The sequence below is a fragment of the Chiloscyllium plagiosum genome, unplaced genomic scaffold, assembly GCF_037043375.1.
Source record: "Chiloscyllium plagiosum isolate Xiang-an unplaced genomic scaffold, Cpla_swu_hap1 HiC_scaffold_1, whole genome shotgun sequence".
NCBI classification, from domain to species: Eukaryota; Metazoa; Chordata; class Chondrichthyes; order Orectolobiformes; family Hemiscylliidae; genus Chiloscyllium; species Chiloscyllium plagiosum.
This window is the reverse complement of record NW_028270139.1, coordinates 54,780,368-54,793,631: the sequence shown is the minus strand read 5'-3', so window position 1 is coordinate 54,793,631 and position 13,264 is coordinate 54,780,368. Positions and strand designations below refer to the sequence as shown.

The window sequence follows — 13,264 nt, the reverse complement described above, 5'->3', positions numbered from 1 at the left end:
ACTTTGTAAGAGTAAGCTTGACACTCAGTTCTCTCACAGCGAAATGTACAAATAAGAAAAGTGCATCCCTGACAGTTTGATGGTTTGTGTTAGTCAAATAGCGCGCCATGTAATAGACTGACAGCCTCATCCAAACAGTTCAAGGAAGCAGTTCAAAATACTTTAGATTCCCTACAGTGTGGAAACACGCCCTTTGGCCCAATAAGTCCACACTGATCCTCTGAAGAGTAACCCACCCAGACCCATTCCCTCTGATTAACACTAAGGGACTCCTGAAGAAGGGCTTATGCCCGAAACGTCGATTCTCCTCGGATGCTGTCTGGCCTGCTGTGTTTTTCCAGCACCACATTTTCAAGTCTGGTTCTCCAGCATCTGCAGTCCTCACTTTCTCCTACTATGGGCAATTTAGTATGGCCAATTCACCTGACCTGCGCATCTTTGGACTGTGGGAGGAAACTGGAGCATCCAGAGGAAATCCACGCAGACACAGGGAGAATGTGCAAGCTCCACACAGACAGTCGCCTGAGGCCAGAATCGAATCCGGGTCGCTGGCACTGTGAGGCAGCAGTGTTAACCACTGAGCCACTATGCCGCTCACGGTGTGAAACAGAAGTGAGACTTCGCACTTAATCACTGAGACAGGCAAGGATAAAGTTACAAGTTAATTTAGTCATACCAAGTGGAAAACAAATTATTGTAGTTTGTGACTGAACATTGATTTAAGATAGGACTGCAACTGCAGCTTAATTACACAGATAATTAATATTTTAGAACTTTAAATTCTTTCACTTGATTGGGTTATTTGGGGTTCTGATTGTTGGAAAGGATAGAATGAGCAGAAGAAGTTTGCAACATTGATCAAGGAATCAATTACAGCAGCAAGGATGAATGCCATCTTGAAAGGACAATCACGAGGGACCATCTGGCTCAAAGTAAAGAAAAACACAATTGGGTCATACTGTTGCGTCCATACTATAGGCCTCCCGAATAGTCAGGACCAGATAGAGGATCAAACCTAATTACATTTCTAAGAATTGCAAGAATAAGGGTATAATAGTGGGACATTTTAACTACCCAAATCTTTGCTGGATAATTTAGTCTGCAAGGTGGGAGGGAACAAAATTCTTAAATTTCATCCAGGATAACATTTTTCACAGTACACAGAAAGCCCAAACAAAGGACGGGGGTGGTTCTGGATCTAATATTCGCAAATGAGCCTAGGCAATTGGAAAGCATATCAGTTGGGAAACACTTTGGAGACAATGACCACTACTCAGTTTGATTTAGGTTAATTATGGAAAAGAATAAAAATGGGATGGGAATAAAAATTCTAAATTAGAAAATGACCAATTTCACTAAAGACAAAGTACAATTTGTCAAAGTGGACTGAAAGCAGCTACTTGCAGATAACACTTTCAGGGCATTGGGAAGTGGTGAAGGAAAAAATAGTGAGTGTACAGGCAAATAAAAATGACCTAGGATGGGACCAAGACTGGAGAACCCTGGATGTCATGAGACATAAAAGGTAACAAATAGCAAAACAAGAGAAGCTTCTAGCAGATATCAAGAGCTCAATACAGTAGAGTTCTTAAAAGGTATATAAAAAGTGTAGGGCCTGGGATGGGGCAACTGAAAGAGGAAATTAGGAAAGCTAGTAGATTACAAAGAAAGGTTAGAGATGTATGAGATTGAGGGGCATAAAATTTCCTACTATTTGTTGAAGCCTCCCCGAGAGCTTCAGTGGGTAAGGGAGGACTCCCTACTGCAGTCTACTCAACCTTCCCTGGTTCTTTCCCTGAGATCGTTCAATTGCCTGGAATAAAATTCTTACGAGCAGTCCATGAAAGGTTTAGCACATTTATTTAAACAGTATCACAGTTACAGTGTAACAAGACACCAAGCCCAAGTCTAAGTGGAGGTTGTAAAACCTCAGTAGAGTAGCGGTGCCAGCACTTACCAACCTCAGGCTCTCTCAGACTACTCCGAAAACGGCACTCACTATCTTTAGTATTTATACAGTTTTTGCCCACTAAACATGTCAGTCAAACTCCTGCTGATGAACATGATGTCCTCACCACATTCCTGCTGTGCTTGTGATGAACTTGTTAGTCTTTTGTTGACCGATCACATTACTAGAATAGCGATAATGAAACTGCCCTTGTACTGACTCGGGTGATGACATTAAGTGTTCATATCCACTAAAGTTTGTTCACGTACTCATCATCTCATGTTCTTGTTTAAATCTGATTACTGACTGTGTTTTTTTAAAATGTCTTAAACCCATTCCTCATTGTTTTCAAACTCGCATGCTTGGTCAGTAAACTCTTTATTCAAACCCCTATTATCTTTCCTCGTAGGTACTTTAAGTTTGAAGTGATCTGTCAAAGGCTTTTGTTCCTCCTTAATGACTAATATTTAAGGTTCGTAGCTGCCTAAACTTATTCTTGTACAGAGCTGGACTTCCTGCTTTTCCCAGCAAAGCTATCTTACTTGATACTTTTTCCTTTTGCTTTATTTCTAACATTCTTTGTTTTTTATTAATTCTGCGATTTCCCTTCGTGTCCTTTCTCACATAGAAAAGTTGCAGAGGAAGGTTTTTTTCTGAATTAGTAAAGGGGTCAGAAGGTAGGGAGTGTAGATTAAGAGTAAGAGGTAGAAGAGACAAAGAGGACAGTTGAGAATTTTTTCACTTGGAGGAGATGGGCATCTGAACCTCTGGCTGAAAGGCTGGCTAAATCAGAAATTCTCATAATATTTAAGCAGAATTTAGATGTTCGCTTGGGTTGCTATAGATGGGTGAACAGCTTGAAAACGTTTAGTGTAGCCAGAGCAGCTTGGATAGGATTGGCTGAATGGCTCTTCTGTGCTGTACATGTTGATGAGTCTATGAGGAAGCAAGTCAGTTTAGAAAAGCAAAACTAAACAATGGCTTTTTCCAATTAAATTGCAATTGATCTTGATACAATTTATGTCATCAAATATATATAAATTTTCATGAAGTTTCACTCTTGCTCTCCCTTTCCCACCCTACCCTTTTCTTTCTCCGGAGCGTTTCAGAGAACACCTCTGGGACACCCGGACCAACCAACCCAACCACCCTGTAGCTCAACATTTCAATTCCCACTCCCACTCCACCAAGGATATGCAGGTCTTTGGACTCCTCCATCGTCAGACCACAACAAAACGACGGTTGGAGGAAGAACGCCTCATCTTCCGCCTAGGAACCCTCCAACCACAAGGGATGAACTCGGATTTCACCAGTTTCCTCATTTCTCCCCCCCCACCCTGTCTCAGTCAAATCCATCAAATTCAGCACCGCCTTCCTAACATGAGATCTTCTTCCCGACCTCTCCGCCCCCACCCCAGTCTGACCTATCACCCTTACCTTGACCTCTTTCCACCTATCACATTTCCGGCGCCCCTCCCCCAAGTCCCTCCTCCCTACCTTTTATCTTAGCCTGCTGGACAAACTTTCCCCATTCCTGAAGAAGGGCTTATGCCCGAAACGTCGATTCTCTTGTTCCCTGGATGCTGCCTGACCTGCTGCGCTTTTCCAGCAACACATTTCCAGCTCTGATCTCCAGCATCTGCAGACCTCACTTTCTCCACAAACATTTAAGCACATACAGTAGATTGGCTTTCAAATTTAAAAACACGTGTTTTAAATGAAGAGAGAAAAAAAGAATGCTACCTCATCACTCCTCATTTAGTTGCAACAAAGATGAAAATAAAATAATAAGCAGCCAAAATGACTTTCAAAGTAGTGAAATCCGGTACACTCTTCCTCAGAAGGTCATCTGCAGATTTACAGTCAAAGTGAAATTTTCAAGCCCGAGATTGCTAGACTTATTTTAGGCAGGGTTTCAAAGGGTATGGACTACAGGTGGGTTACCAGGAGTTAACAACGGTTTCTCAACATAAATTCAAGTGGGCAGTGGGTTACAAAAGGTTCTCCTCCTGAGCTGCTTTTCCTCAATGTGTGTTTCAATTATTTAGACCTAGGGCAGTCGTGCAGGTTTGGATATGATACTAAAAATAGGAGGCAATGAGTAATTCTGAGAACTGCGGAATGAAAACTGATTTCAAAAATCGGAAGTTTCCCTGGTTCACCATTAACATTTAATGCCACTGTACTTCACAGTTTATCATATGTGAGGTGCTTTGAGATGTTTCAGAAATTCAACAATTGAGATGTAAATACACATTTGATTTATTTCGTAATGCTGGAAATAAAATTAGAAGCAGCTTCCTTAAAGACATGAAACAATTTGCCATGTAAGTAAATGGATAGGCTAGGGTGAACAATTGAATATTTGAATACTTTCAGTGTCATTTATTGAATTGGTTTTGTTTACCTATCGGTTTAGGAAAGTACATTGACAGGAATACAAATGAATAATAGGGAGTAACAATTAAACACACCCTAGAAATTATAGCAGTCTGACAGCTCAACATTGTACTTCAAAAACCAGTTGAGCATAGCTTTGTCTAGCCAATGGGATAGGTGCTACAAAGCAGCAAATATTCAGTGTTAGGCAATAAAACAAGGCTAAGAAAACAAACTGTGAATACTGGAAATCTACGTGCACATCTAATGCTGGAAAATGCTGTGCATCGCCAACAAGTCCAACAGCATCTGAGAAATGTCAAAGATTTCCCAGGTTTTCCCGACGCATGTCAAATTTAGCAAGTATTCTGTCCAGATTCCACCCATTAAAGAACTGAGAACAAGTAAAACAAAGGCCAACTGAATCCAGTCCAGTGATATCATCACAGGTTTGGTGCAATTTCAATATTCATATGGTGGCTTTAAATAAAGTATTTTGAATCCAAATACGTTAATCGCTTGTAACAATACGTGCAAGCTAATCTGGAGGGAAAAATTATTATTTTTAATGCAAAGTCATCAAGCTGAAATTTTAACTTTGTTTCTCACTCCTCACACGCTGTTTTCTGTTTTATCCCAGATTGTCAGCATCCCTAGTATTTAATTTTGGAGAATGAATACTGTTCAAATAATTCAGATTTTGGCACATTTCCCATCATTCAAAAGTAGAATGTTTATCACTGATTCTTATTTTGTTTCATTATTCATAAAACAGTTTTTTGTTAACAAAGTGAAAAATATTCAAATTCCTCTCAGTCTGTTGAATTGTTAATATTAGGGACTGCAGACAAGCATAACAGAGAGTCACATAATCTGGAGTGACCCTAAAAGAAGTTAATGTCAGGAAAGAAACCAAAGGTTCCTAAAATGGGCTAACACACCACTCAAAGGGAATCCGGAATCAACAATAAATTACAGCTTTAGCAGTGACACCTATACCACATTAATTATAAAAGTAAAGGATTTTGAAAATTTGAGAATCTGCTTTTCTTTTTAAATCTGAAAGTACAATGTTGCGAACAGTAAAACTGACTGTGAAGCTGTTTTGCTATTCGGAAAACCCAGCCGATTCACCAGTCACTGCAGTTGGCTATTCAGCCCCTTGAACCAGGTCTGCCGTTTAACTCCATTGACCCGCCTAGGGTCCGTGTCTCTTAAATTCACCATGGTATCAATGCGTGAATCATGGCTTCATCCTCTTCAGGGCTAATACATCCTTCTCATGGGTCTGGTGCCCAGAACTGGATACAGAGCTCAGGTTTCAGTCAAAGTAGAGTTTAATCCAATGAAAACATGTAATCTACGATACCCCTTAGTATCCCAGTTTCTTTGAGATGAAAGCAAGTATTTCACTAAATTTTAATTTCTTTGGTATGCTACCATTACCAGTTTGCTAAGAGTCCTGTATATGGATCCCTAAATTTTCTGCTTTACTATGGTTCACAATTCTCACCATTTGGAAAATATCATCTTTTAGTCCAATTTGGTTGAATGCAGTTTCCCACAATGAACTATATCTACCAGTTGTAACAATCTCTTTTAATGGGGCCACACATTTGCTTATCCAAAGTAATGTTGCTGTTGTTGTTATCACCATAGTCTTACCAGACCACGTGGGCTGCTCTCTCATTAGAGAGAAGCGACTGGTGATGATTTAACCAGAGGGCCACCAGACCTCAGGCAAGGGAAGAAGTTGAGAAGGAGTGTCCTTCTAGGTAACCTCAAACTGGTAATGGGAATTGAACCCACACTGTTGGCATCACACTGCTCTGTAAACCAACAATCCAGCCAACTGAGCTAAACAGATTTATCCAAAGTAATGACACACAATTTGTTCCGCAATTCTTTTTGGAGATAGACTAAATCGGACTACTTTCTTTTTACAAAGTATTATCTGTCTAATACTGAATTATCTACCTTCTCCAGTAAGCATTATATCACAGTTAGGATTAACTGTTAAATCTTTGGACACCCAGTCCACAAGAACGTAGATTTCAGATCACGTTGACACAATGGTCAAAAAAAGCACAACAATGTCTCTACTTCCTCAGGAGGCTAAGGAAATTTGGCATGTCCACAAGGACTCTTACCAATTTTTATAGTTAAAAAAAATCACACAACACCAGGTTGTAGTCCAACATGTTTATTTGGAAGTACTGGTTTATGGAGCGCTGCTCCTTCATCAAGTAGCTGTGGAGCAGGATCATAAGACACAGAACTTATAGCAAAAGATCAGTATCATGCAACTGATATGATATATTGAACAAACCTAGATTGCTGTTAAGTCTTTCATGGGTTGCAGGTTTTGGTTCATTAATATGTAAACCCAGAACGTCTTTCAAGTCACATTCTCAAGATAACTTATGATTTTATATTTTAAAAAAATGACATCTCAGCTCAGACAATGCCTTAAAAGTGTGAGGTTAGAGTCTGCCTGCAGTTCCCAATTTGGAAATGGAACCAGTCTGACTCAAGATTGGGATTTACATATTAATGAACCTAAACCTGCAACCCATTTTAAAAGACAAAAGACTTAACAGCAATCTAGGTTTGTTCATTATATCCTATCAGATGCATGACACGTTTCACCACAAAATTTTGTGTCTTATGATCCTGCTCCACAACTACCTAAGAAAGACTAGCACTCCAAAAGCTAGTACTTCCAAATAAACCTGTTGGACTACAACTTGTGTTGTGTGATTTTTAACTTTGTCCACTCCAGGCCAACACTGGCACCTCCACATCATGGTTACCATCAATTTTTATAGATGTGCCACAAAAAGCATCCTATCCGAATGCATCACAGCTTGTTATGGCAAATCATCATCATAGACTCCCTACAGTTTGGAAATGAGCCATTTGGCCCAACAAGACCATTCTCCCCGTGTCTGCGTGGGTTTCCTCCCAGTGCTGTGGTATCCTCCCTCAGTTCAAAGATGTGCAGGTTAGGTGAATTGGTCATGCTAAATTGCCCATACAGTTAGGTGCATTAATTAGGGGGATGGGTCTCTTCAGAGGGCCAGTGTGGACTAGTTGGGCTGAAGGGCCTGTTTCCACGCAGTAGGGAATCTAATCTAATCGAAAAGTCCACACCCTACCCTCTGAAGAGTAACTGACCCAGACCAATTCCCCTACTTTATTACTCTACATTTCCCTTAATTAATGCACATAGCCGACACATCCCTGAACACCACGGGCAATTTAACACGGCCAATTCACCTAACCTGCAAATCTTTGGACTGTGGGAGAATACCACAGCACCTGGGAGGAAACCCACATAGGCACGGGGAGAATGTGCAAACTCCAAACAGACAGACAGTCACCAGACTCCGGAATTGAATACAGGATCCATTGTGCTGTGAGGGAGCCGTATTAATCACTGACCCACCATGCCATCTTAACTCTTCCCAAGACTGCAAGAAATTAGGAGTTGTAAACAGAGCCCAGTCCACCATACAAACTAGCCTTCCATCCATTGACTCCAACTGTATTTCCCACTGTCTCAGGAAAGCAACCAAAGACCCTTCACATCGCAGTTATGCTCTCTTCCACTCTCTTCCCTCAGGCAGAAGATACAAAATTTGAATAGGCATATGAAGAGATTCAAAAACAGCTTTTTCTATGTTGTTACCAGACTTCTGAACAGACCCCTCAAATGTTAATTCTGACCCCACTCTCTGCACCTTCTCTGCAGCTCTAACATTGTATTCTGTACTCTGTTCTGCTATCCTGATGCATTTTGTATGGTATAATCTGCCCGTATAAGCACACAAAACAACACTTTTCACAAATTTTAGATTATATTAGATTAGGTTCGCTACAGTGTGGAAACAGACCCTTCGGCCCAACAAGTCCACATCGCCCCTCCGAAGAGAAACCCACCCAAACCCATATTTTACCCCTGACTAACGCACCTAACACTGTGGGCAATTTAACATGGCCTATTCACCTGACCTGCACACCTCTGGATTGTGAGAGGAAACCGGAGCACCCAGAGGAAACCCACACAGACACTGGGAGAATGTGCAAACTCCACATAAACAGGCAGGAATCGAACCCAGGACCCTGGCGCTGTGAGGCATCAGTGCTAACCATTGAGCCACCGTGCCACCCTTTATTACTGTCATGTACTAAGATACAATCAAAAAAAGTCTGTTTATGCAAATACCCATTGAAAAACAATGACATGGCGGCCAAGATATGGAGGTGCCTGTGGAATGCTGTGACTGGAGTGTCAACAAGTTGAATAATAAGTCTCTGCAGGTGATCAGAAGTGTCAGACGATGTGAGTAAAGTGTCAACAGCTGAACAGCAAGTGAAGGGATGATTTATAATCCTGTTAATTGAGGCAGAGAGATAATTACACAAAAAAATTGAAAAAGGTGATGCTAGAGAAAAACCAAATGGCTGGAATAACATATACAAAACAAAAACAGAGGTTGCTGGAAAAGCTGAGCAGGTCTGGCAGCATCTGTGACGAGAAATCGAAGTTAACGTTTCAGGCCCAGCGACCCTTCCTCAGAACTGGTCTTTTAGTTTTTATGATTGGTACAAAGGTCGCATGCCAAGGATCTAGGCAAAGTAACAAATAATCCAAAACTGTACAAACAATTACGGTAGAGAGATCATAAGTTGTCAAGGTAATGGTATCAAACAGGACAGTAAGGAAAATTTTACAGATAAAGAACAGTATGGTGGGGTTACATGAAGCACAACATGAACCCAAGATCACAGTTGAGGCCATCTTCATGGGAACGGAAATTGGTTCTCAGTTTCTGTACGGCGATTTTGCTTTGTTGTGTATCTCAAAGGCTGCTTTGGAAGATGCTTACCCGAAGATCAGAGGCTGAATATCTTTGACCGTTGACATGTTCCCGCCTGGAAGGGTTCACTCCTGTCTGGCGATTGTTGTGCAGTGTCCATTCATGCACGGTCATACTGTTTGCACGGTCTCGCCAATATACCATACCAAGACATCCTTGTCTGCAGCGTACGAGGTAGACAACATTGGCTGTGTCACATGGCAGGCCAAGCCTGACAGAGGATCACCAACCCTTTACACTAACTTAGCTTATAGTTCCACAAATGCTGCCAGACCCAGAGTCATAAGGGTCCACAGCACAGAAAAAGACTTTGCCCATAGACATGCATGCCTTGACAAATTTTTCCATGAAGGTCAGGAGAAACAGAATGGTCCAACCACTTCGAGGGTTCCATGGTGCCGAGGCTAGTTCCATCCTTCACAACACCAGGGACAGGTAGAATCTCAGTACGCAGTGACACTTCAGGGTCTTCGCAAGGCTTGATGTGACTGCACACAAAGGTGACCATCAGGATATGGCTAGCATTGGGTATATCTTTCTCCCCATATCCAGAGCTTTGTATATTGTGTCCCTGTGGACACGGTCCATCTTTGACCTCCAAATGAAGTGGAAGTTGACTTGGGTGACTGCAGTGAGGCAGGTTCAGAGAAATGGGTCAGAACCGCACCACATACAGCAAAACCGAGAATATCTCACACTTGATGATGGGTTTCTACCCACAATGGAGAGGGAGCGGTGCTCTCCAAAAACCTAGTTACTGCCTCACCTTGGCAGAATGCTCCTCCCAATTTTTCTGTGCATGCCTCCTCCTATTCAACCATATTCCCAGCACTTTCAGATAATCTGCCCTGATAGTGAACGGGAGAAAGAATCAGTCGGCACAGTTCCCAAAGAACATGACCTCTCTCTTGCCTCAATTTATCTTGGCTCCCAAGGCCAGTTCCACCTGGTCGCTGATGCTCATGAGTCTATGCAGTGACAGCAGAGCTGAGCAGAAAATAGTGACATCAGGGAGGCCCTGACCTGCAGTCCTCCGCTGCCTGGGATAGTCATCCCTCTCAGGCTGACAGCCTTCCCAATGGACTCAGCTAATGATTGCACAATGTTCAGCATCATTTGCAATTGCGCAGATACTCAAGAAGACTATACATAAATGGAATGGAGCAAGATCTGACAAATATCCAGGCTTGGGTTGACATGCGGCAAGTAGCATTCATGCCACACAAGTACCATACAATGACCATTTCCAACAAAAGAGCATCCAACCATCAACCCTTGACATTCAGTGGTGTTACCATTACCGAATCCCCCATAGTCAATATCTTGGGGTTACCAATGACCAGAAACTGTACTCAATTAGCCATATAAACATTGCAGCGACAACAGCAAGAGCCAGGAATCCTGCAGTGAATAACTCACCTCCTGATTCCCCAATGCTTGTCCTCCATAGACAAGGCACAAGTGAGATGTGTGAAGTAATACTCCCCTCTTGCCCTGATGGGTGCAGATTCGACAACACTGAAGACATGTCAATCATCCAGGACAAAGCAGCCACTTGATTGCCACCACATCCACGGCCTCTATCCCAGTGCTTAATCGTAGCAGTGTACATCATATACGATAAACACAGCAGAAATTCACCAAAGGTCCTTAGACAGCACCTTCCAAACTCACACCACTTCTGCTGAGAATGACAAGGGCAGCAGCTACATGGGAGCTACACCACCTGCAAGTTCCCCTCCAAGCCACCAATAATCCTGACTTTAAATATAATCGCTGTTCCTTCAATGTTATTGAGTCAAAATCCTGGAACTCACTCCCTAACAACATATGGGTCACATATGTTAGTGGGCGGCACGGTGGCACAGTGGTTAGCACTGCTACCTCACAGTGCCTGAGACCCGGGTTCAATTCCCACCTCAGGCGACTGACTGTGTGGAGTTTGCACATTCCCCCCGTGTCTGCGTGGGTTTCCTCCGGGTGCTCCGTTTTCCTCCCACAGTCACAAAGATGTGCAGGTCAGGTGAATTAGCCGTGCTAAATTGTCCGTAGTGTTAGGTAAGGGGTAAATGTAGGGGTATGGGTGGGTTATGCTTCGGCGGGTCGATGTGGACTTGTTGGACCGAAGGGCCTGTTTCCACACTGTAATGTAATCTAATACACTGAATCGACTCAAGCAGGCAAATCACTAACTTCTCAAGGGCACCTCGGAATAGACCATAAGCCTGGCCAAAGTCCATAGCCCACAAATGAATTTCACAAACCTGTGGTATCACCAATGAAAAATTAATTCAAGAATGTAAGAGCTTAGAATATCAGACATTCATGGATAAAGTACAAAGTTCATGTCAACAGAGAATTTTTTCATTCTCTTAACATCTGTCACTTGCAATGAGCTGCCCTTAACTTTGATTAAAAAAAAGGGGGAAAAACTGTTTTTTAATAAAGTTATGTTTTGCAGTTGTCTCAAAATACTTTCCAGCCACTGAAGTACATTAGAAGTGTAGTCACTGCTGTACTATACAAAACCCAACAGCCAATACAGAAAAGACCCACTAAAAGCAATAAGATCATCTGTTTGTGCAATGCTAATTGAGAGGTCAATAGTAGCCAAGACAGGAAGGGTTACTGCTCTGCCTTTCTTCAAACTAATTATATGGGATCTTTTACATCCACTGGAGGGAGAGGTAGGGCCTGGCTTATGACCCCCAAGAAAGCACGTCCAACTTTAGTCAAGAATTGAACCCAAAACCATTTGACTTGAACTGAATTATCAACTAAACTCCAGTTGACTCAACTACTATTCAGGCTTCACGTAAATGTATTGCTAACATTATCCCACTGGTGTTGACAGGCCTGTCTTAAAGCACATGGTGTTAGTCGCACATTGAAAATTGCACTTTTATAAACTGAGGCTGTTATTTCTAACCGAAGATAAAATGACATTCACTAGATCAGACAGCATTTGTGCAGAGTGCAAATTATAAATGTAGCAGCTAAGTTCATAACAGCTGCCACTCTGACCGAAGATCAGAGTCGTTAACTCGGCAAATACAAATACATCCTGACCTAATGAGCAATATGCCTATGCCTATGCCTATGCCAATGCCACTGTTACTTTTCCTTTAAAAGTATGTCGCATTTCACTCGTCATTTGTCATGGCGGTTCCCCGGCCTGCAGCATGCATGGAGTAAACATCAATCCACCGATTGGACTTCAGTGCTCCCGCTGTCCCTCCTTACCGTGCGGACAGTGGGGTGCTCTGCCCTCCACCTCCTGGTTGAGGATCAGCTCAATTCCCGGAACCTCACACATTCCCATTCATTGAGCGGGAGAACGTCAGTACCCGCCACGCGCCACAACAAAGGGCACGTGACCCTGCGCCGACCTCATCCCCGCGCGACAGCATTTCGCCAAACCCCGCCCTCCCATTGTCATGCCTGGACCCTGGGGAGGTAGATGTTCCACCCAGGCTGGGTGACTGCTGTAACGCATAAGAACACAACCTGATCTTTTAAAATCATGCATATTACATTGTAAGATTCTTTCATAAGAAACTGTTTTTCAAACAAAGAGGACGACTGAATCGTTCAAACCATTTGTTTTAAACTGCATCATATTTTACTTGCATCCGTGTTTACCAATAACAAGAAACCAAGGTTACAACCACGACCTCGCTCACAAGCAGCAACCAGCCACCAGCCAGGTCAAACTGAACATTGTATCAGGTCTATCAGCAACATTGGCCCCAATAGAACAAGTGTCTCGGAGCTGCAATCATTTTCCCAATATCTGGTAAGGGAGTACAGGTACTTTATAGTTCTCAAGACTATAGGATCCAGGAGCAGAAGGAGGCCACTCAGCCCACTTAGCTGAGCCATTCAATGAGATCATGGCAGATTTGATAACCCTCAACTCTACTTTCCTGCCTTTTTCCTATAATCTTTATTTCCCTCATTGATTAAAAATCTGTCTCTCTCAGCCTTGAATATATTCAATGACCCAGCCTCAACAGTTATTTTCAATAAATAATTTCATAGATTTGCTGCATTC

The 13,264-nt window shown here is 42.4% G+C and overlaps 1 protein-coding gene across 1 annotated transcript in view; it reads right to left on the bottom strand.

Moving 5' to 3' along the window:
* The window catches only part of zcchc4 (zinc finger, CCHC domain containing 4), a 91,587-nt gene extending 78,998 nt beyond the window's left edge, over positions 1 to 12,589 (bottom strand). The window contains exon 1 of the mRNA XM_043693667.2: positions 12,454 to 12,589. Coding sequence (XP_043549602.1) covers positions 12,454 to 12,532 — 79 coding nt within the window. The 5' untranslated portion in view covers positions 12,533 to 12,589. The remainder of the gene's footprint in view (positions 1 to 12,453) is intronic.
* Positions 12,590 to 13,264: the final 675 nt, after the last annotated feature.